The following is a 22199-nucleotide window of genomic DNA, read 5'->3' as shown; positions in this document are numbered from 1 at the left end:
ACTCAAATACAGAGCCAAACTTGTTTTGCTTTGTCTCTTGCTGGCTCCATGTATCCGTCACAGTTGTTGTCCAGTGACCCAGCTTCAAAAGGAGGGGTGGAGGGGTGCTCTCTGTCTGGCCTAGCCAGGCCTTGGTGTTGATGGCACTCTCCTGGGGAAATGGGAGACATGAGTTCAGATAACTTAGAGGCAAGATGGGCCTAGGACCCAGTCTTCTACTTCCTGGGCAAGTGTCTTAACCAGTACACTGTTGATTAAAAGGTAGGCACTGCTAATGCAACCAGTAAGGATTCAGGGTCTTGCATGTAATTTATGCACTTTCCCAGATAGAATTGGATCATGATACAGAAATTAGATGTCTAGGTGACTGTATTGGAGTGCTTCTGAGCATGCACAGTAGGCCAAGTCTCATCATACAGGGTGAAATAGGGTTGTGTTTACTGACTAAGAAAAACTGGATTAATATCTGGTCCATAGTCTGTACAAAGAGAAGATTTTCATTGGAATACCTTTCAATCTAGCAAACAGTGGCATGACAAGATCCAGTGGTTAGAATCTAAAGCTAGATCCATTTAGGCTAGAAGTAAGGTAACAGTGTACTAAGGATATGGTAGATTCTCCTTCAGTTGGTGTCTTAAAATGAAAACTGGATGACCTTCTAAATAAAATGTTCTGTGGCTCATAAACAACAGTTGAGCCTTCACGTTGGTATACTTGCATTAAATTCTTTGCCTGTTGCACATGGAATTAGCCTAGAAGATTTTAATAGTCTATTTGCCTTTTGCCCTTTAATCTATAAATTTGTACAGCTTATTTAAGACTGGGTATCATTTGCATACTGTGTTTCTTAATTGTCCCAGATACTTCTACTTCTTTTATTACCAGATGTTTCATCGTAGCACCTAGTAATCTCTGGCATAGATCAAGACTCCACTGTGTTAAGTTCTAGACAAATGTAGAAGGGTAAAATGGCCCCTACTCTGATAGATATTGAACAGATAAGATGGCAGACAGGACCTATATGGGGCCTAGCATGACAGCACTAAATGTAAAAGAACAACTGTCATATTTTACCTTTTGGATTTTCCCTGGACCAAGCGAATATAGCCACTTAAACTACACTACACTTTTGTTGTTTTTGCAAATGAGTCGATATAGCTTCATGGTCAGTAGTGTCAACGAATCAGAGTGAGCACCCTGATCTTCTTCCCTTGCTAGTAGGTACCAGCCTCCAGACATAACTGGCATAATCTCCATGTTGTACTCAGGTGTCAGAGGGACAACCAGGATGCAGGTGGTTGGGGCTTGGCCCTAAAGAGTCATAACCCAGGAGGTCTGGAACAGACAAGGCCAGGAAAGCAAGGGCCCCAACCAAAGGCCGGGGGATCAAGAGCCTTGAGGTCAGGAGGCTGATGTTTGTAAATGGCTGGGATGTAGGCAGTCACTATGGATAGAACCACAGATCAAGGGAGGGAAGGCCACTCATAGGAGGTGGGGATCTAGACCACAGTCCGTAGCTAGCAGGGGTCCAGTAGAGTAGCTTTATAGGACCAAGCTAAGCCAAGAGCCAAGCACTGATTGTCAAGTGACAGGGCTCTGGATTGGAGTCCAGAAGCTGACAAAATAGTTTGGAAGCACAGGGGTTTAGGCTGGAGTCTGGAACAAGCAGCTGGCAGGCAGGAACTAGAAACCATGAACCACAAGTAGGGGTGCATTGATAGAGATTTTTTGGGGGCCAATACTGATGGTCGATTTTTAACAAACCATATTAGCTGATACCCATCCAATTGGCGATATGCAGGTCTGGCTGGTAAGTCTGTTGTGTGGGAAGGGTGAGGGGGGAAGGAAGTGGCATGTTGGGGGGGCAGATCAAGGTCCCTGTGGTGAGGAAGGGAGTGGGGCTGGGGCAAGGGCAGGCACTGCACATCTGGGGTGGAGCACAGGATAGATTTCATAGACATTAGGGCTGGAAGGGACCTCGGAAGATCATCGAGTCCAGCCCCCTGCCCAAAGGGCAGGAAGTCAGCTGGGGTCATAGGATCCCAGCAAGATAAGCATCCAGTTTCATCTTGAAGGTGTTCAATGAAGGCGCTTGAACCACCTCCGGTGGCAGGCTGTTCCAGACCTTGGGGGCTCGGACAGTAAAGAAATTCTTCCTTATGTCCAGCCTGAAACGATCTTGTAGTAGTTTGTGACCATTCGACCTCATCATCCCTTGGGGCGCTCTGGTGAACAAACGTTCCCCCAGATACTGGTGGTCACCCCTGATAAACTTGTAGGTGGCCATCAGATCACCCCTGAACCTGCGCTTTTCCAGGCTAAAGAGCCCCAGGGCTCTCAGCCTGTCATCGTAGGGTCTGCTTCCCTGACCTCTGATCATGCACGTGGCTCTTCTCTGGACTCTCTCAAGCTTCTCCACATCCTTTTTGAATTGTGGAGCCCAAAACTGGATGCAGTACTCCAGCTGCGGCCTCACTAAGGCCGAGTACAGGGGGAGAATGACGTCCCGGGATTTGCTTGAGAAGCATCTATGGATGCAAGACAGTATTTTGGTCGCTTTACTAGCCGCAGCATCGCATTGCAGGCTCATGTTCATCTTGTGGTCAATGATGACCCCCAAGTCTCTTTCTTCCATAGTGCTAGCCAACATAGCACTGCCGAGCCTATAAGGATGCTGCGGGTTTTTCTTCCCAAGGTGGAGAACCTTGCATTTATCGGCGTTGAACACCATCAGATTCTCGTCCGCCCACTTGCTGAGCCTGTCCAGGTCAGCCTGGATCATCCGCCTGTCTTCTGGTGTGGATGCTTTGCCCCAAAGTTTTTGTGTCATCTGCGAACTTGGCCAGTCCGCTTCTGACTCCAGTGTCCACGTCATTAATGAAGATGTTGAACAGTATGGGTCCAAGGACAGAGCCCTGAGGGACCCCACTGGTCACATGACACCACGATGAGTGACTTCCATCAATTACTACCCTCTGGGTCCGACCCCGGAGCCAATTTTCCAGCCAGTGGATCGTGGGGGACCCAAGGCGACAATTGGCCAGTTTCTCCAAGAGACGATCATGGGACACCAGATCGAAGGCTTTTTTGAAGTCAAGATATATGACATCAATTTCATCTCCCTTGTCCAGGTGATAGGTCACCTGGTCGTAGAAGGAAATGAGATTGGTCAAGCAAGACCTACCCGCAACAAACCCGTGCTGGCTATCCCTTAAGATGTTGGCGTCGGCCAGTCCATTAAGGATGGCCTCTTTAATAAACTTTTCTAAGATCTTCCCTGGGATAGAAGTCAGGCTGATGGGCCTATAGTTAGCCGGATCCACTTTCCTCCCTTTCTTGAAGATAGGCACCACATTGGCCTTCTTCCAGTCTTCGGGCACTACACCAGAGCGCCAAGAGTTTTCAAAGATCCGCGCTAGAGGCTGGGCTATGATGCTTGCCAGCTCCTTGAGTACCCTGGGGTGAAGATTGTCAGGGCCGGCTGACTTGAAGGTATCCAGCTTCTCAAGATGTTCCTTCACGAAGTCAGCATTAATGGAGGGCAGGGGATCACCCTCACCCGGACTTCCTGGCCCAGTAGCGGGCATGGGCGTCCCATGGGGCTGATGAAAGACCGACGCAAAGTACCTATTTAATAGGTTGGCTTTTTCCTGGGCGTCAGTTGTCACGAGCGGCTCGTCTGGTGGGTGTGGAGGCGCTCCCACCATTGCACGCACCCTGGGAGGGCATGGGGTGAGGTGTGTGCCTCCAGCTCTGTGCCACTGGCCCTGAGTGCAGCCCAGCTCAGTCCCCACACTGGGAAGAGTCCATTGCTGCCCTACCCTGTAGTGGCAGCCTGCCCTCGCCCCGTGCACAGATCCAGGGCACATGCCCCCCATGCCCTCCCAGGTGCGTGCAGCTTTGGGAGCCCGGCCCCCCTTCCCCATGCCCCTTAGATGAGCCACTCATGGCTCCATCACTCATGGGGCCGTCAGTTTGGCAGCCCCTTCCCCAGCCCCACTCCCTCCCCCCAACGCTGGGGCCTCAATCTGTCCCACTTCTTTCCGTGCCTCTTCCCTCACAACAGACCTACCAGCTAGACCTGGCTGCTCTCTATGCTGCTGGCTGCAGTCCTAGCCGCCTGTGTGCTGCACTGGGGCTGCGCACACGGATGGGGCATTTATTGGCAACATTGGCCACATCAGCCAAAAAAGCCTATTGCCAGTACTGTCAATTTTCCTTATATTGGTGGCAATCTGATATGGGACTGATGTATTGGTATACCTTTAGCCACAAAGCCAGGAAGCATGACAGGGGGAACAGGAAACCAGGAACTAGCAAGGAGGACCTAGGACACTAGAAGTAAATAGGCAGGACCCAGGGACTGCGATACTAAAAATCAAGGTGGGAGCCACAAAACTAGGGAAAAGGAATCAGGAACCCAGGGCTAGAAAGAGAGACATCTATTTTGAGTAGTCTTCTGGGTGCTGAAAGAGCAGCTGTTTATAAGTAGGCAGCCACACTTATGCAGGCAACGGAGGCTAGCTGGCAACCAGGGCCATTCATGTAACCAAGGCCAGCTGGGGGCAATTTAGTTAGACTATTGCCTTGGCTTTTGACATCAGGGGACTTACGAGTTCTGTTTCAGCTGCAACCAAAGTAGTTCCAGCCATCTTTTTTCATAATATTTCCCCCAACAGAGGAGTCAAAACATGACGGTAATTGGAGAAATCATCAACATACAGGGAACTTGTTGAGGAAGGATCTAACTTACCAGTTCTCAACCTTGATAGCCTCAGCACCCCTCAGAAAATGCCAAGTCTAGGCTTCCCCTCTTTTTTTTTTATCATTGAAAAATAATAGAGCAATTCTTCTATTGCAAAAACTCAGATCATAATAAGTTAGAATGTTTTCAACATTGGATTCTTATTTGACATCTCTGGTTTTATTTTGTGACTTACATGCCATCCTGGTTGAAAAAAAAAATTAAATCACTGACCTAGCTAGTGCTTGTAGTTTTTGCTGATGCCCAGAGGGGAGGTACTAACTTCAGTCAGTTTCTCTCCATTTGCTTTTAGATTATTGCCTTCAGCTCCCTCTCTCAGGGAAAACTACCAGCTGAAATTCTAGCAGAGAGGAATCCTATTAGTCTCTAGTCAGTACAGTTTTCTCCACCTTAGTTGCAAACTACTTGACCTGGACTCATGATGATCAACACAATTTTCAAATGAGTGGTATGTCACCATCTTAGATGATCAACTAATGCCATGCTTGGAATGGCTGCACATCAGGATTTTATAGGAAACCTTTTCTTCTTCTTGCACTATCACGATATGCATGATTGGAACATGATTCCTACCACAAGCTGTCTCATCATCCTCTCTCTTCCTTCATAAATTGCAGATTATCTGAATACCATGGCTGCTTGTAAAAATGAAAACAGTGAAAAGAGCGTTTAAGATCCAAAACATTAATGTTGTGGAGAGAAGGTGACTTTAATATTGTACTGTGTTACTTAAGGTCTGCAGTCAAACTAGCATTCATCCCTGGAGTCTGAAATAAAGAAAGTTCCGTCTGCCCTAAAAGGAAGACCTTCACTCCAGTGTTGGGTTGGGGGGGGAGGGGGGATGAATGTAATACATTGGAGTCCCAGGAGTAGCTGTGACACCCCCTAGTGGCTCCGTGACCGTGCCTTGCTCTGCCCCTAGGGTGCCTTCCTGTCTCGCCTGCCACTCCTTGATGGAAATATAAATGAATACGGAGGTTGCCCACAAGCCTTTGCCTCAGTCCAACTGGACCCTTTTGGTCTCTGTCTGTACCCAGGCCCCTTGCCGGGCCTCAGTCTGTAACTGTGCCACCGAAGGGCACCAAAGCCTTGAGGGCTAATTGCATGGCTCCAAATCCTCCCCTTTATCACGCCCCATGCCTCATGGGTATTACAGAAACAATCAGTGGCAATGTGTAGGGGGTGCACAGGAGTGCTCGTGCACCCCCTGAGAGCACTGGTGCACCCCCTGTCAGGCTGCACACCCTGTTTAGCCGGTGGGCAGGGGGACAGGTGGGAGCACCAGGGCTGGCTGGAGAGCAGGGCTGCCAGCAAAAGCTGTGGGACTTGCAGAAGCAGTGCGGCCACTTTTTGGTGAGTGAGATCAGCCACAGGGGACACCCCCCTCACCCCCGGTTGCTTACTGGTATCAGGGGAACACATGCCCCCCCTGACTCAAGAGGCACCAGTCACCCATGGAAACAACGTTCCCTCTGTAGGGCTTCAGCCTCCATGCCCTCTGCCCTTTTAATCTTGCTAGGCCTTCGCCCACTGAACTGGACCTGGCCTTAAGGCTCTAGCTCTCTTTGTCCCTTCTGTCACCAGGCCCCAGGCCTCTTATGTGGCTTCTCTGCCTGTTCTGGGCTCAATAACTGCAGTCAGTCGAGTGTCCCCTGGGTGCTAATGAAGCCTCCTTATCTCCCTTTCCAGCTTCATCCCAAACCTACCAGTGTAATAACAATATAACATAAGCCCCTGGGCTATAACATAATAATAACAAAGTAACAGCTCCCTGTCCCTTTACTAGGGCAAACCTTTACCCATTGCATAGTGTGCCTCCTAGCCAGGGTACCTCGCAAGTTCCCTGAGCCTCCCTGTTCCTGTTGAAAGCAAACAATCAGCCCAGCATCTCTGGGTGGCTCCCGTGGGCAGGAGCTCCTTCCTCTTGGGCTTGTATGTTTCCAGGGCCTTGCTTATATCTGGTGAGATGACCACTTGCAGGTGTCTGCTGTCTGCCTTAATTTGCCCTGTTGCCCTGGCCACTGGCAGCTGCTGTGTCCTGCCTGCCCTTCAGTGCTCCCTGGCTGGGATGCCTTTGTCTTAAAGTAACATAGAGCCCAGGGCTCTTTGTTACAATAACCATGACCCCAGTACAACAGTGATATTGAATCAAACAGGAGGATGGCCAGCCACCCCAATCACTGTACAAACATGGGCTCTGAAGGTTGCCAGGATATGAACTGATGATTTAATTCCTTGCCAAGAGAGACTGAAATTCTCGTCATGTCTTTAATGCATTTAATACAATGCATTTAATTTGTAAATACAGTACAGTACACTTCATAGTTCTTCTGGTGCAAAAGTGAAGCTGAGTACAGTTCAGTCTTTGCAACACTGTTGTAAGTAGCAGAAAAGCGGCTAGTGGTTGGAAGGCCAGATTCATGTTGAGTCCTGAAATATTGGCTTGGCAACTGGTTGTCTGTTGAAATTCCAGGTGTTTTCTGAACTAAGAAGCCACAACGTTAAATCCTGTCATGAAGAGCTGGTCCCTCTCACTGCTATGACTGTATATAAATACCAAACTTTTTCAGGAAAGGAAGTTCCGACTCCTTCAAAGCAGCCTATCATTTATAGCGTTCTAGCTCTTGAAGGTAATGTTGAATGATTCTACCAAACATGTTTGGAATACCTCCTGATAGCTGAGTGTTAGGCAGATTTTTCCTTAGTAAAAGTATAATGGTAATGTAGTCTGAATATATAGGCTCTAGCTGACGTATCAAAGAAAGAAAGCCAGATTTTCATTGATTTTCTTCATCTCTGCACCAGTAGTTATAAAGAAAAACTATTCCAGCATAAAGCAGGTTTTACTACCCTGTGGGTGCATATACACTTTACTGCACATGAGACTAATTTAATGTGCAGTAAAGCATCACTGTCTACATGTGTGCTGCATTTAGTGGTTAGTAGATTAATTTACTCTGGTGTAGGATAGTCCCATCAGACAGATACTATCCTGTGCTGCAGTAAATTGTTGCGCTTAAGTGCACATGCATATGAAGACATCAGGGTTAGTTTATGCTGGCTCAAATTGAGCCAGGGTATATTCAGTTGCATTAATTGCACGTGTAGATGCACCCTGTGTTTCATTGCCAGAGGTGGGAGGTCCCAAGTACTAGAGTTCTGTGAAGTTAGAAGGAAGGAGCTAGTTTGAGTGAGCTTCAAAGCTTTGCTATTCTCTATAAGAAAGTAGATTTAATGGAGCTTAAAGAGCCAGTGCCTCATTAGTGTTAGACCATATACTTCTGATGGAAAGAAGTGGTCAGGAATGAGAACCAACAGTTTTGGGGGGATTTGTGTAGTCCTTAAGATCCAAAGCATTTTGTTTTACATTGATTCCTTCAAAGTAAGCTATTTGCATATTTTTTCAAATCATTCAAAACATTTCCCAATCTAAGTAGGTGCTCTTCAGAAAGAACAGCAGTCACTTTAAGACTCTCAGGTATCTTGTTTAAATGCATCTGTTTTTAGTATAACTGGTATATTGGTAAAATTAACTAAATTGCAAACTGTTTTTCATTTTAAAAAGAATCAGGAACCAGATTCTGGGACTGGAAACGTGAACTGCTGTGATTTTGTAAGTTAAACCCTAGAGATCAAAGAGTGATTTAGGTGAATTACTTGATATATCTGTGTTGACAACCCATGACCATTTATGTCAATACAAGTATATATCTGTGTCACCTAAATAAAATGTATTGAATTTTATAGGATATTTTAGTGAGAGATTTGTGTGCATGTTTTCCAAGGTGGCTTTGTATGTAGTTTAATGCCTCAAGAGTATAGGCATACTTTTATGCTTGAGGCAGACTGCAGATATTTAGTGTATTTGTGTTTTGTAATGTGGCCATTAATAGATAATCTTTCTCATCTGCTACGGTTACCATGACAGGGAAGGACATGGATTGCTGTTGATTTTCCTGGGTCTGATTTTAAATCAGTGTGTTCTGCCTGAAATCAAAATGAACTGTACCATTTATTTTGGGGGAAAAAATCTCCCTAAAGCGTTCAGGGAAGTTTTCTTCTTTTGTAGACATAAATGCATCTGATTATTATTATCCCTAATAGCTTACGGTGTTAGTACTGCAGTATAATTTCAGGCTATAGGGTTTTAACAATTATTTTCCTGGTTGATATGCTTTGTAAATGAAGATATACCCATCCTCATTTAATTTTAAAGTTTTGGAGAGAATTATAGAAAACCACCATGTTTCTGGGTAAATCATTAATTATATATGTTATTTTTAAAAAAAAGACGGCTTCATAGATTTTAGAAAGCATACCCTTCCTGGATGAAAATAGTTCCTGCTGAAGGAAAAAAGAAAAAAAATAAAAGAAAATAGTAAAAACTTAAGTGAACTTACTTTTTGGCATATTCATTTTATAATTTTTTTTCTAACCTGTTCTTTCCTCTTCTCCTTTCACGGAGGCACACTGAGATAGGGGAGCACCAGCCAAGGCCTGCCTGCTCCCTTGTCTTGCAGCACACGGAGGTTGAGGCATGTGAGGACGGGAACACCAGCCCAGGGCTGTCTACTCCCCTGTCTTGAGGCACACAGCACCCCAGCCAACTGCTCCACTCCTCGGCTGGCTGGGGTGCAGTGTGCCCTCATTGTGCCCCTGGCTCTTGTCTTTGTCCCAGCATACACTATTTTCGCATGCTTTGTGTCGCTTTTTGGGGGGGGAGAAAAGATGGGGGGTGGAATCCTGGTAGCAAATTGTGCCCCCATGCTGCAAATTCACAGTGCTGTGCATGGTTTAATGTGCAATATATGTGGTTTGTGGCACCACAAACCTCACATGTCCGCACATCTGGATGTGCCCTAGGAGGTTTCCCCCTTCCCCCTGTTTTCCAGTAACCCAGATGATCTTCTAATTTACATACCTAACTGTTTATGACTCAGTAGCCACTTTTACTCATTTTCTCCTGTGGATCCTATGCCCTTGGAGGAGATGACATAAAGAATGAAACACAATAATGCCTGTTGTAGTTACTGCTCCCTACTCGGATGCTTTTACCCACTCTGTATAATTCTTAGGATTTATATTTGCCAGCATTGCTTGTATTAATTTATAATTCAGAAGAATAAGAATCCCATTTTACTGAGAGTTGTAGATGTAGGTATTTGTGGTGGTTACAGCTACCTACCATTTGTGTATGTGGACATATACCCTGTGGCTAATATATCTTCTTGTATTTTTCTTTTGTTATGCTATTCTTCTATATTCCATGTTGAAACTGGCTGTTGTGTTGTTGTGGTAATTTTTTTTTATGATATAACATTGCTGTTGACTACTGCTGTTGCTTCACTTTGACTTTTTCCATGTTAGCTTGCCTTTTTATCATTTCTCAGTCGAAAGAAATGAGAAGTTGGATGCCTCTCCCATTGTTTTTTATGGTTGCAGCCATTGTTTGTTCTGAGTTGTATTCTTTTAACTTTATCTATAACAAATCCAGCTTATCAAGTAACAAGTTTAAGATTTAAAAATGCATCCAATCTTCTAAGGGGCCTGTGGCTTCATTCTGAGGTGTGGAGCACCACTGGGATTTTATTTTGGCAGTAGTGGGGCAATCGAAAATGGCATTAATGCCCATGGCTCCTTGAGGTATCAGAGAAACTCAGGCATCCTTCCCAAGGAGCCAAATGAATTTGATGCCCCTGGCCTAAAGTATACAATAAAGACATATGTTCACCTTCCATCAAAATTGCTCCCTCAACCAAGTCAGTGTCTAAAGAGGAGACCTCTCCTCTCCTCCCCATTTCATAGTCAATATTAAGCTTTTATATTTCTTCATCTGTATATGAAACCTGCTTAATAATTCACCTCTGTTCTGAGATTGTTTCTCTGTAGGGTGAACCGATTTAAATAACCAAGTAGGAGAGAACTTTGGTTAAAACATTGATTGTGTTCTGTATACTTTTACATTTTTTCTTAAAGGAAGGTTGATTTTTTTCATTAGACTATAACCACTACAGTGTGTTAATTTCTAAATAAATATAGCTTTTGCTACTTTTAGTTCCACGTTTCATTAATCAGTAGAAAGTCTATGCATTTAAGTAGTTATATATTTAAATATATATATCTTGTTATTCTAAATGTTTAAGTCATATCATGTTAGGAAAGATCATCCAATATTTTCTGTTTCCTAGGTGGCTATTTCTGAGTCATGGTTTATGTCAACATGCTTTGTATAACATTGGAATTCAATAAAAATGCAGGAAGTAAGCATTTTAAAACTGTTTATTTTTAGTCAAGTGGAACTGTATGAAATATGATGGGTACATTAAAAAGGTTTATCAAAACATGTTTCATTTAACAATAACTGATGTTTTAAACGAGGAAATATTTGTAGTTAGCAAATAGAACTGGTTGGTTTTGGTTCCTGTATCCTTCAGGTTTTTAGAACTAGTAGATCTCAGGCTCTCAAACTTCATTTGTATTTATAGATTAATTGATTTATAGATTTATTTATGGAAGAAGGAAACAAACTTATCTGCTTATTCACTTCCAGCTGATTTCACAACCGTTGAATAGAAATGATAGAGAACTGTTCTAAACTGAATAAACTATAATCTTTTCTCTGCACCTGCAGACTACAGCTCAAAACTAGGTTATCACTTTAATGAATTATGGTTCAGTGTGCTTAGCCAGTAACTTTCCTCTGTTCAGTGATTTGGCTATCCAAATGTAACATAAAATAAAAATCAGCAGCATGTGTATACTCTTTTTAAGGAATTTAAATTATTTTAATACATTATAGTAAATTTAGGCCTTAATATACACCTAAATATTAATTTCATACTTAATTTTAAATAAGCTTATTTTTTAAAAGGAAGAAAGATATCTAGGCTAAACGTCATTGATGTGATACATACATTAACAGTCATATTTTTTATCCTAGCTGTTGTGTCAGGAGTTTGACATTTGCTCCCTGACATTTTGTCATTCAGATGTAGTGATGCGGTATCACCACATGGTGATGCAGTATAACCACATGATGAGTTTCTGTCATCACTGCAGTAAAAGCAAGATTCTTGAGTTAACCTTTTTGGAAGCAGATCCATCAAAACTGGGACTGCCCACTTAAATAAGAGGTATATAGGTTCCTAGTTGTCCTAGAGAAATAGGACAAATGCTTAGTGATTGGACATGTTGCATTTTATTTTCTGATGGAAGATACTTTGTGGATTTGCAGTAATAATTTTTCTAAAGTTTGTTTGTTTTTATAACTGCTTCCATTATTCTACCTCTTTTCACTTTGAAGGGTTTTATCTGCTCACAGCAGTTGCTGTTTCTTCAGTTCTTTGACCCCTCTACATTGCCGACAAAACAAACAACCTAATAGAAAAATAAAGTCTTGAACATTCTATTTAAAGATAGGATTTGGAAACAAATATTGAACAGTTCTATTTTTGGGGGGTTGTCTGTCCAATATTTCAGGTCCTCAGATGCTACAGTGATCTGACTGATATAAACACCTGCAATAAATGCTGTGTATGCTGACTTTTGACACCTCCCTACTCCTTTAAGTTGCTTTTTTATAGTGAGCTTTGCTGATTGTCTGAAAAAGATTGATCCAAACCACATAATACTGTAAGCTCAAAGGATCCTTTGCCATTTGGCTCCCCCCTATATTGTGAAGCATAATTTCAGTGACCTGGTTTTCTAATTCACTATGATAATGATATTGACATAATGACATAGCCATAAAAAGTAGGCAGTTTTGTCCCATTTGTGAGATGAGTATTGACAGTTTTTTTCCTTTCCAGATGAAAACAAATGATCAATATATTACTAGTCATATTTCATGCCGGCAGTGAATTATTGACAATTAGGTTGCCCAAATTCCATACTTTATCTCATAAATACAAGAAACGTTTAAATAACATCAATGCTAGAATGCAGTCTTGAAGACGGGGAAATACAGAATGGAATTTATTCTTCTGCTTGGCCCAGTGAACAATGCGAAAGGAAAAGTCCCACAATAAAGTAAGGCAGAGGCCAACATTTCCAGGTGTTGTAGGCAGGTGCAGCTTCTTCAGAGATACTAGAGTTGCTTTGGTATATGTGATGCACACTTGTACATGTTAGGAAACCATCTACCAGATTCTGTACAACTGCATAGTGCTAATAATGCATTCCAAGGCAAGTAGTAACCTTTGCAGCGTATCAAAGAAGAAGTCACCACAGGGGATTGTGGGAGTTTATCAGTTGGGTTCAAACTAGTTTGAACTGTTTCATCTGCACTGATGTTTAAAATGGGTGGGAGTAGAAGAAAAGATATGATTTCAGTGGTGTTGGGCATTGTCAGTACCCTTTTTGGTTAAATCTGCTGAAGAGCAAGCCTAACAGGATTCTTTGGCTGTTTGCAGTCTTAATATTGTTAAAATCAAGGTGGCTTGAGAGACTTTTTACAGTCTCCCAAGCAAACATACATTCAAGTGGCTATTTAAAGTGAGTACTGTAACACTTATTGATTAAATATATATATTATCAAGAGCTGAAAAATAGCAACATGTATTTGCCTGAGACCAGAAATCTTCTTTGTGAGCTATTCTAGTCCATCACTTAAACAAGAATGTGTGTGTTGTTGGTTTACCAAGGCATATTTACCAGATAGACTAGAATGGCTCCTTAAAAGCTATTACAATCTGTTATGCAGTTACATATTTATAAATATTTGTAGAACACAAGGCTGTCAGTGTCTTTTTTTCTAAGTGTGCATTTAGCCACAGAATAATGCATTATAAAGCTTGTGAGAAAATAGTTCTTGTCTACCTTCAACATAGAAACCATAGTAAAACTCTAAAATATTTCAGTTGCTGTTTCCAGTCTTGATTGCATAGACAGTACCCTTGGCCTAGCAAGCCATCCAAAAGGATACAGAATTTGACTCTATAGCAGGCTAGCTTATACAAGAGAATAATTATTTTGCTGACTTAGAGAGTTGTCTGGTAGGTTATGGATCAGAGCGTGATGTAGGTAATTTAGCTTCCCACACCCTAGTGCAGTGGTTTTCAGCCTTGACAGATGTGAGGCACCCCTTGGAAAATGCCAGCTCTTAGTTTTCCCTCTCTTTTTTTGACTACAAAAAATAATAGAGTAATTCTTCTGTTGCAAAGAACTTGAAAAGACCACAGCAGGGGAGAATGATTTTTAATACTATGAATTCCTTTTTGAAAATTCTGGGTTTATCTTGTGAATCACGGTTGCATCACTAGCAGTGCTAATATTTCATATGGATCGTCCAGGCTGTGCTAGCAGTTAGGGCTTACAGCTTGTCTACACAAGAAAATACTACTTGTTTGGATGCTCTTTTGGAACTGGACTCCTGCAGCCCAGGTTTGGACATGAATAGGAACAAACATTTATGAAGTAATGCATTACAGGTTAGGACACAAGTGTAAAATTCATATCTATGCAGACCCTAGAGCTTGCTGCTTTCATGTACAATCATCCAAGGAGACTGATTTCTGTTGGCAGAAGACATTATTCCATTTTTTTCAGGAGCATTTTAAGATTACAAATGAACTTCACTTCTTAAAAATCCATTTTTTTTCTAGTTTGTCCAAAGCAGATACCTGAAGAAGCGTCTTCCAATAGAGACTCAAGCCTTACTAACACACCAGTGCAAAGCAAGCTAGTGTCTTCCTTTCAGCAGCACACCAAAAAGGCGCTTAAGCAGGTAAGCTGGTATTGGTTGATTATTGTGTGGCATCGTACAGACTATTTAAGAAAGAAACCAGTTGAAAAAAACTGCAGCAAGGTTCGGAAACATTTTAAATAAAATTACTGGTACATTTTAAATAAAATTACTAGCTTAACTATCTGAGCTTTTTTTGCTACTTGAGCTACAATACATTATAGGAAAGTTTTGGAGTGTGTTCTGTTCACTAGAGCCATAGTCCTCTAACTGTATAATTCAGGGATCCAAAAGATGTTTTCCAAGCAAGCTGATTTTCTTATACTTTATTGCCTTCCCATATTTTGTTTTATTTGAACATTGTTAAACTTAAACCCCACCCCAAAGCAAACCTTTGCAAAATATGTTCTCAGAGAAGGTGTACTGAGAGGTTACAGTAACGAATACATTGGCTGTTCAGTTTCTACAAATAGTTTGTTAAGTAGAATATGTCTATATTCTGATACTTTTTTTGTGGTAAATACTGTATCTGAGAGAGTCTTTGTTTTAAGTAAACTGCATTGGCATGTGTGTAGTTTATGCAATACATAGTGAAACTTCTAGCACATGTGATTTGGGTATTGTAAACTGAACACAAAGCTGTGTGAAGGATGTGTTCCAAATGCTGCTAAATTGGTTTTACATCACAACGAAGTAATGACAAAAGCACAGAAAATCTCATAAAAAAGGAAGACATCTCTATCCCTTCCATCTTGTTACCATGTGCAAAATGTCCCCCATTTCATAAAGATTTTATTTACTCATTGATTTGTAAAATAAAACCTTTCTAAAAGATTGCATGAGGTTGTGTTACTTTAGTTTTTTCTTGACCTTGTATCCAAGTTTTTGCATTTAGCAAAAAATGTATGATAGCTGAAATATGGTATCTTACATATTAATTTAGCTCCCATATGAGCAAAGCACCTAAGCACATGCTTACATTAATTCCCATTAAACAATTTTTTAAATAATTTAAGTTCATCCATAAATTTAATCAGAAGTCCCATTAAGTCATATTTAAACACTTTGCAGAACTGGCCCAGTAAGTCAGATGAAGTGGAGGAGTGGGTATAACAGACTTCACTAATTGTGAAGGCTATGGTTAAATTGTGAATGAGGCAGACTGTATCTGGAAGCCTTTTTTTTTTTATGAATGTACTGAAATTTCATTAATCCACTTCTGTTTTCCTGTTAAATTTTGGCTTTTTTCTACTGTAAAATATGTCTGAACTTTTAGGCTTAGCATTCTTTTCCAGCTGTTTTGGGAAGCATAGGGTATGCGTAACTGTGGGGAAACAAAACAAACAAAAAAGATATTACAGATAATGAACATAAAGACCAGGGCTGGAAGTCCTTGCAACACTTTCCATAGGACAGTATTGTTTCAGCAGCATTAGAAAGGTAAATAATCAGTAGGAGGAACAGAAAACAGTTATAATTAATATTATGTCAGTTAGACCTCGTACTTTGTTTTTTGAGCTAATTATTACAGCTGTCTATAAAGAATAGGTTCTCCATGGAGATTACAGAATTGGATATGTATTTCATGCCTTTGTGGTTTGGTTTTCCCCCCACTTTCTTCCTTTGCTTTAAAGCAGTAGATATTTGCCACTGCCACTTCCAGAACTGTAAGTCATGTGAGATAGATGAAGCGATTTTATTGAGAAAATTGCTCTTGAAAGTGTATTTACCTATCATGTATCTTCAGTATTTCTGTGGATTTTATGGACACCATGTGTTAAATTTGTACAAGAAGAGCCTGTGCTTTTACCAGGGCTGGATTAATCCTTTAGTGGGCCCCAGGCAAACAAACTCATGGGTCCTGGGCTGGTCGAGACCCCCCCCCTCCCCAGCCCAACACTGCTGCGCATGGGGAATGGGACTCAGGGCTGCTGCTGGGAAGGAGCTGCAGTGGTGGCAAGGCCAGCGGAGGGGAGGGGAAGAGAAGGGAGGTGGATGGGGCCATTTGTGCTGCTGCCATGGAGGGAAGGATCGGCGCCCCCCCGCCCCCGCAGCTCAGGGCTCTGGGCATGTGTCTAGCTTGCCTATGCGTTAATTCGGCCCTGGCTATTACATGAATACACAAAGCCATGAGGAAATTATGTGGTGCGTGCGCGCGCGCACACACACACACACACACACACACACACACCCCCCCCCCTTAGTAGAGCAGTTTTGTGTGTGTGTGTGTGTGTGTAGCGGGAGAGAGAAAGAGAGACATTAACTACTGTAGGCAGGTGGAATTTGGTTTACAGAGGGGCAGTGTGATGCTTTGAAATATATACATGCCTAAATTTTAATATTCTCAGTGGGGTTTCTGATTGGTCAGTGTGTATTAAGGTATGGTATGGCTGCATGTTGATGTTTGTGTTGACACTCTAAGGAATGATGCACAGATGTGCCAGATACAGGGGGTACAGGCAGCATTATTTTGCAGGTAAAGTAGTACTTAGCCAAAAAAATGTTGAAGAAGTACTACTTTAAAATACTATAGGCTGGACTTATTTTGTTTAAAGGTTTCTAGAAAGCTATTTTAGGCCACTGATGGTAATCCTGGCCACTGATGGTAATCTCGGCTTCTCCTACAACAGTCTTAGGACTCCTTTGCCTTCTGTTAGGCTTGGAGCCAAGATTACTGCATTTCCTCAGCAATGCTTGGTATGTTAAGGAGCCAGAGCACTCTTTGAGCCATGCCTCCTGCCCTTGACTCGCTCAGAGTGGCAGTGAGGGATCTATTGATGAATCCCTGGTTTCCTCTGCTTTTCAGAGACAGTGAGGTTTGCAGTGCTAGTCTACTTTGAAAGAGTGTGTGATGACTTGCATCTCATGTCCTCATCTGACAGGGTCTGTGCTTATGTGTCCCAGTCTCAGGTATTTTTTTAACATTTGTCATACTTTTTGGTCATTCTGTTGGGACAAGGGTTTGTGTATTTCAGTGTATGGTGCATTTGTGTCTTCTGTGGAGGGATGGGGGTGGGATTTTTACCACTTGACGTTTGCTCCTGATGGTATTTGAGTGGAGGCTGGAACAGCTTGGTTTCTGTTCAGGATGATTTGTGCTTAATGAGTACCTAGGGCAAAGCTCTTATTTGTGTTTGGCTTTCCAGTGGCAGGTTCTTCTTTACTAGATGTTTCTTTCCTTGTTATTGCGAATGGATATTTACTGTACAGCTCTTGCTTACCCAGCACCCTTGGGAAGTGATGTGGCATGCATTCTTACATTGTTTTGCCCTCAATAAATTTTTCTACTTTAAAGAATTTTGGCATGTTAAGAACATAAGAAGATTAATTTTGACATGTTGACTAATATGGGAACCACTTTATGTGCCAGCAATACACCAGATGTTCATAGATCCTACCACAGATTGCACCACTGTGAATTGTACTTTCTCTGAACAAGGCTAACTCAAGTACAAGCCTCAAATCCTTGCATGGCCACTGCAACAATACATTTCCATTCATACTGCCTCTCTCTGGTCAACTTTCTGTTCTGTTGGCCTGAGTTCAAATTTTATGGAAACCCTTAGCTGTGCAGATTGGGTTGTGTCTGCCAAGCTACGCTTGAAATATTGCTCAGAAAGAACCATCTGATGATCCTGTCTGCAAACTGGCTTCATGCAGATGGCCCAGGGCACACATGGACTTCAGACATACTGAGGTGATGGTGTCTGCTGCATTCTCTTATGACCGTGTATAAGAGCATCTTAGATCCCTTCTTTGTTATCACTTGGTCTCTGAGGCAGTGCCAAGAGAAGATAAAGAGACTGAAGGTACTTGTGATGTCAGTAGACCTTAAGAGAAGAAAAGAAACCTGCCTCATTTTTGGCACTTTGGAATCAGTACCAAACCACACAGCAATGGGCTGCTGACTGGAGGAAGAGGAGAAGGAGGATTAGAATCGGTGTGTGGACCAGAAATGTTTGTGACTTGTGCTGGGGCCCCAAAACTTCTTGTTAGATGCAGAGCTCCAAAGACAACAGCCAGAGGGTTTGGGAGAGAGCTAAGGAAATAAGGGGACTTCTACACAAGGTATGTTACTGCCATTGTTTTTATTGCTTTGGGCTTTGTCTGCATGCTTGGTGGCTGGGTTCATGAGTGTGTGCCCCTGTAGCTGTGAAAAGAGTAGATGAAGCCTCTTGTGAGGGAGGAGAACCCCTTCTGCCCTTTTCTGTTTCAGTAGCAGACGATACAGCTCCATATACCTTCCTCAGGTGGATGTTGCCATATTCAGCAGCCCCCTCTATAAATCACATGCACAGCACACTTCCTGTTAGCTGCAGTTATTCCTATTTCAAATAAAAATAGAAATATTTGTGAGTTCTTCAGAATGTTTTACTGAGCTGTACCACATGAAGAGACTCCAAATAGTGACCAAGCAAGGCTTAAAAAACAGAATTAGATACACATATATATTTAAAATGGAAAAACAGAATACTTTAAAAAGATTGTGTGGTGAGAACTATGGTGGACTCCATGGGCTGCTTCTGAGGAAAAGGACTGTAGGCACTTCTTTAGCTCTAACCACATTTCAAGATGCCTTTCTATCAAATGTAAGCTGCTTTAAAGCACCAGCAGGACCAAAAGGTCAAACAATATGGCTGTGTCCAAGGTCCCTCCTACAAACCAGTAAGTTCAAAAGAGCAATAGAAATAATAATGAAATTTAGCCCTAACATTGCCAAGTTCTTGGGAGTAATCTCAAGGAAATCTCTGACATAAAGACAGTGCTATGGTTTGGCAGCCAAATTATAAGGAGTATTGCTAAACTCTCTGAACCCTCATGTAAACTCACTTCACCTTCTGCTTCAGTGCACATCCTTTATTACCACTCGAGAGAATAACTAGAGCAAACTTATCAGTCTTGCCCCCTGCGTTCACTCTATTAGGACTTTCTTTCCTTTGTTAGAATGTGATGTAGAGTGCTCTCCAGGCACCTTGCAGCCTACAGTAACTAATTCTGTGTCACTGTCTCTGTATTGCAGTATACAGCTTTCATTTACCCCCAGGAACACACCTTACAAACCCTTTTATTCCTAACTACTCCTTCCTGCAATGAGTGAAGAAAAGGAAATGAATGCTAGGCAGAAGATCATTGTGATTATGCCTTTACTGTCTCAAATCCCAGTAAAGAGTGCCCTCATTAAAGGTTTTCAAATATCAACACAAACTGAAAAACATTAGTTGTATTGCATTCCTTAGTATTCTACAGTTGTCCAGGCTATTATAATGTTTGTTAACCATTTCCTTATCTCATTTCAGACAGCACCATGACACTAAAGCCACAACTGGGAAATGCAGGCCCAACATAACCTAAGAGTGACCAGAGATCAAGCAACAGATGTGGGAAGGTGCTTGAACAATATCCATTTTAATCGGTGGAAAACGAGAGATGAATTACTTCTTGCCTTTCAGAGAGACATGGAAAAGGGACAGTGACAGAACTTGAGAGATGTAATCAAGAAATAGAAGTTTGAAGATGGCAATCTGTATTGCTATTTTGATTGTCAAGTCATATAAGGAAGAGGACAGAACTGTCATGACAAGGAAACAGTGTGACAGGGAAATGAGGCTGGAAGGACAAGAGTTCCAGAGGGAGCTCTTCAGGGAGTACATACAGAGCCCAAAGGCAAATTGTACAGTGTGTTCCTCTACAGGCCACTGTGCCTGGGGAGCATATATCAGCTCTTCAACATGATACCAAAGTGTGGGACTGTAGCAGTGTTCATAGGACTCTTCTCCTGGTAAGACCCGTGGAACTCAGAACTTGCCTTTTACCAAGAGGCAGAGAATAGGAATTCATATGAGGTGCATTCTCTGTTTTTATTATGCGTAATAATTAATTGCAAGGTGTTTTGTTTTGTTTTTTCTCCCCTGTGTGGTGGTCTGTATTGGCTGGTTATTGTAGATGGCCCTGCATGTTTTGTGTTTTAATAAATGTTGCTTTCAGTATTTCTTTCTCTGAGATTTTATTAAGCAGAATTTCTTATTAAGCTTTAAAGCATTGCTGTGCTAAATCACCCCTCTGCTTCATTATACCAGTTGGTCATCAAAAGTCTGGCCTAAATGTGGCAGTCTATAAACATTTTTTTAAGTAGCTCAGGCAGCCATTTAGCCTAGGATGGGGATTTTTGTTGTTACTGTAGTGTTTAGGAGCTCTAGACATAGATTAGACTCCATTGTGCTAGGTTCTGTACAAATCATGGATTTGAGTTCCTTTCACAAAGACCTCTGGAAGTTGTTATGCTTAAGACGCTATTAACCCATTAATCATATCTTAAATAGTAACCTTGTCACATATTCAGGCAATTAATGGCATGACAAAACAGGAAAACGCAAAAAAAATATTTTACAAAATATGTGACATTTTTGTGGCTGGTTTCCATCACATCTTAACTGACAGCTGTATGTCAGGGCTTGGTTGACAGCTCCCAGTTGTCAGCAGACTGACTGCTGTGTGGTGCAGCCCTGCATGAGGCTGCATCTGCCTGCTTTCAGGGTGTTGAGTTGAGGGGAGCTCATCAGCTGGGCTGGGGTGTTGGGTTGGGGGAACCATGGTGATCCCCACACCCTGACAGGTTGACTGCCATGTTTGTTCCATCCCTAGGCCTGCACTGGTTCAGGCTGGGCTGAGAGTACCCAGCTTTCAACTTGCAAGTACAAGGGAAGCCTAGAATCATGGTTCCCCTGCACTGACAAGTATTAATGGTGTAATTTTGATCTGATCCCAAAATCACGTGTCCTGCTATGTATGTGGGGAGGTTCCTAACTAGAGGATCTTGCCCCTCTGCCCAGGGTCAGACCAACCACTGTATTTGGAGTTAGGAAAGAATTTTACCTCAAGGACAGATTGGTACAACCTGGAGGTATTTGCCTTCCTCTGTAGCAGGTAGCATAGCCCTTTACCTGGATTCTCTTGTGTGAACATTTACAACCTTTTATAGAAGCAGGATATTGGCTGCCATGGTTCCTCTTCTTTACCACCCTGACAGGTTAGGGTGTTGTCTTGTGTTGTGTCAGAGTTGACGGTAGTTTTATGTAGTCTTTAGATTAGATTATGGATTGGTATAGGATGGTTTGGATAGGGAGGATCCTTCCAGCCCTTCTTTTCCATGATTTTATGATTAAATGCTAGAGACCTAGTTATGACATGTTTTCTGTGCACTGGTCATCTGGCTCTTTACTCAAACTTGCTCTTCTGCCGCTTTTGGTCATGCAAAATGCTTTTCATTGTTTCTAACATAAAAGTCTGTCTCAGTAAAAGTAAACTTTTACTTTTAAAAGCTAGGTACAGACATTCAAAAAGCCTGTGATGGAATCTAAGTTACTTGCTTTTCTGTAAGTGGCATAGTTTAGATCAGTTGCGAACAGTGCACATATTCATTCACCCTTTGGTGGGGGACACAAATCTTGGACCGGGTTCCACCTTTTTAAACCAGTCTGTATGTGCTGAACTTCTGTTCTGTTATGGATATGAACCAGTTTCTTACCATTTATACTGGTAAAAGTGTAATGTCTGTACCTGGCCTTGGCCTATTCAGTCAGGCTGCCAGTTTGAAAATATATTCTACAAATGATTGTGCTTGGGACAAAAAGGAGTTGGACCACTAGCTTATGGACCCTCCTGTAGGCTCTGAGATCTCCTTTCCAAATCTCTCACAAGCTATTACCCCAGGAAATGTATCCTGTGGGATAGATACAGAATACAGTATGCCTG

The 22199-nt window shown here is 42.2% G+C and overlaps 1 protein-coding gene across 2 annotated transcripts in view; it reads left to right on the top strand.

Annotated features, from left to right (window-relative positions):
- ASXL3 (ASXL transcriptional regulator 3) overlaps window positions 1-22199 on the top strand; it is a 207907-nt gene that overhangs the window by 106252 nt on the left and 79456 nt on the right. For both annotated transcript variants that reach the window (XM_059724136.1, XM_059724135.1), the window contains one exon: window positions 14368-14489. In XM_059724136.1, coding sequence (XP_059580119.1) covers window positions 14368-14489 — 122 coding nt within the window. The remainder of the gene's footprint in view (window positions 1-14367; window positions 14490-22199) is intronic.

The sequence above is a fragment of the Alligator mississippiensis genome, chromosome 3 (assembly GCF_030867095.1).
Source record: "Alligator mississippiensis isolate rAllMis1 chromosome 3, rAllMis1, whole genome shotgun sequence".
Taxonomy (NCBI): Eukaryota; Metazoa; Chordata; order Crocodylia; family Alligatoridae; genus Alligator; species Alligator mississippiensis.
Note: the sequence above shows the minus strand (reverse complement) of the source record. Positions and strands in the feature narration are given on the sequence as shown.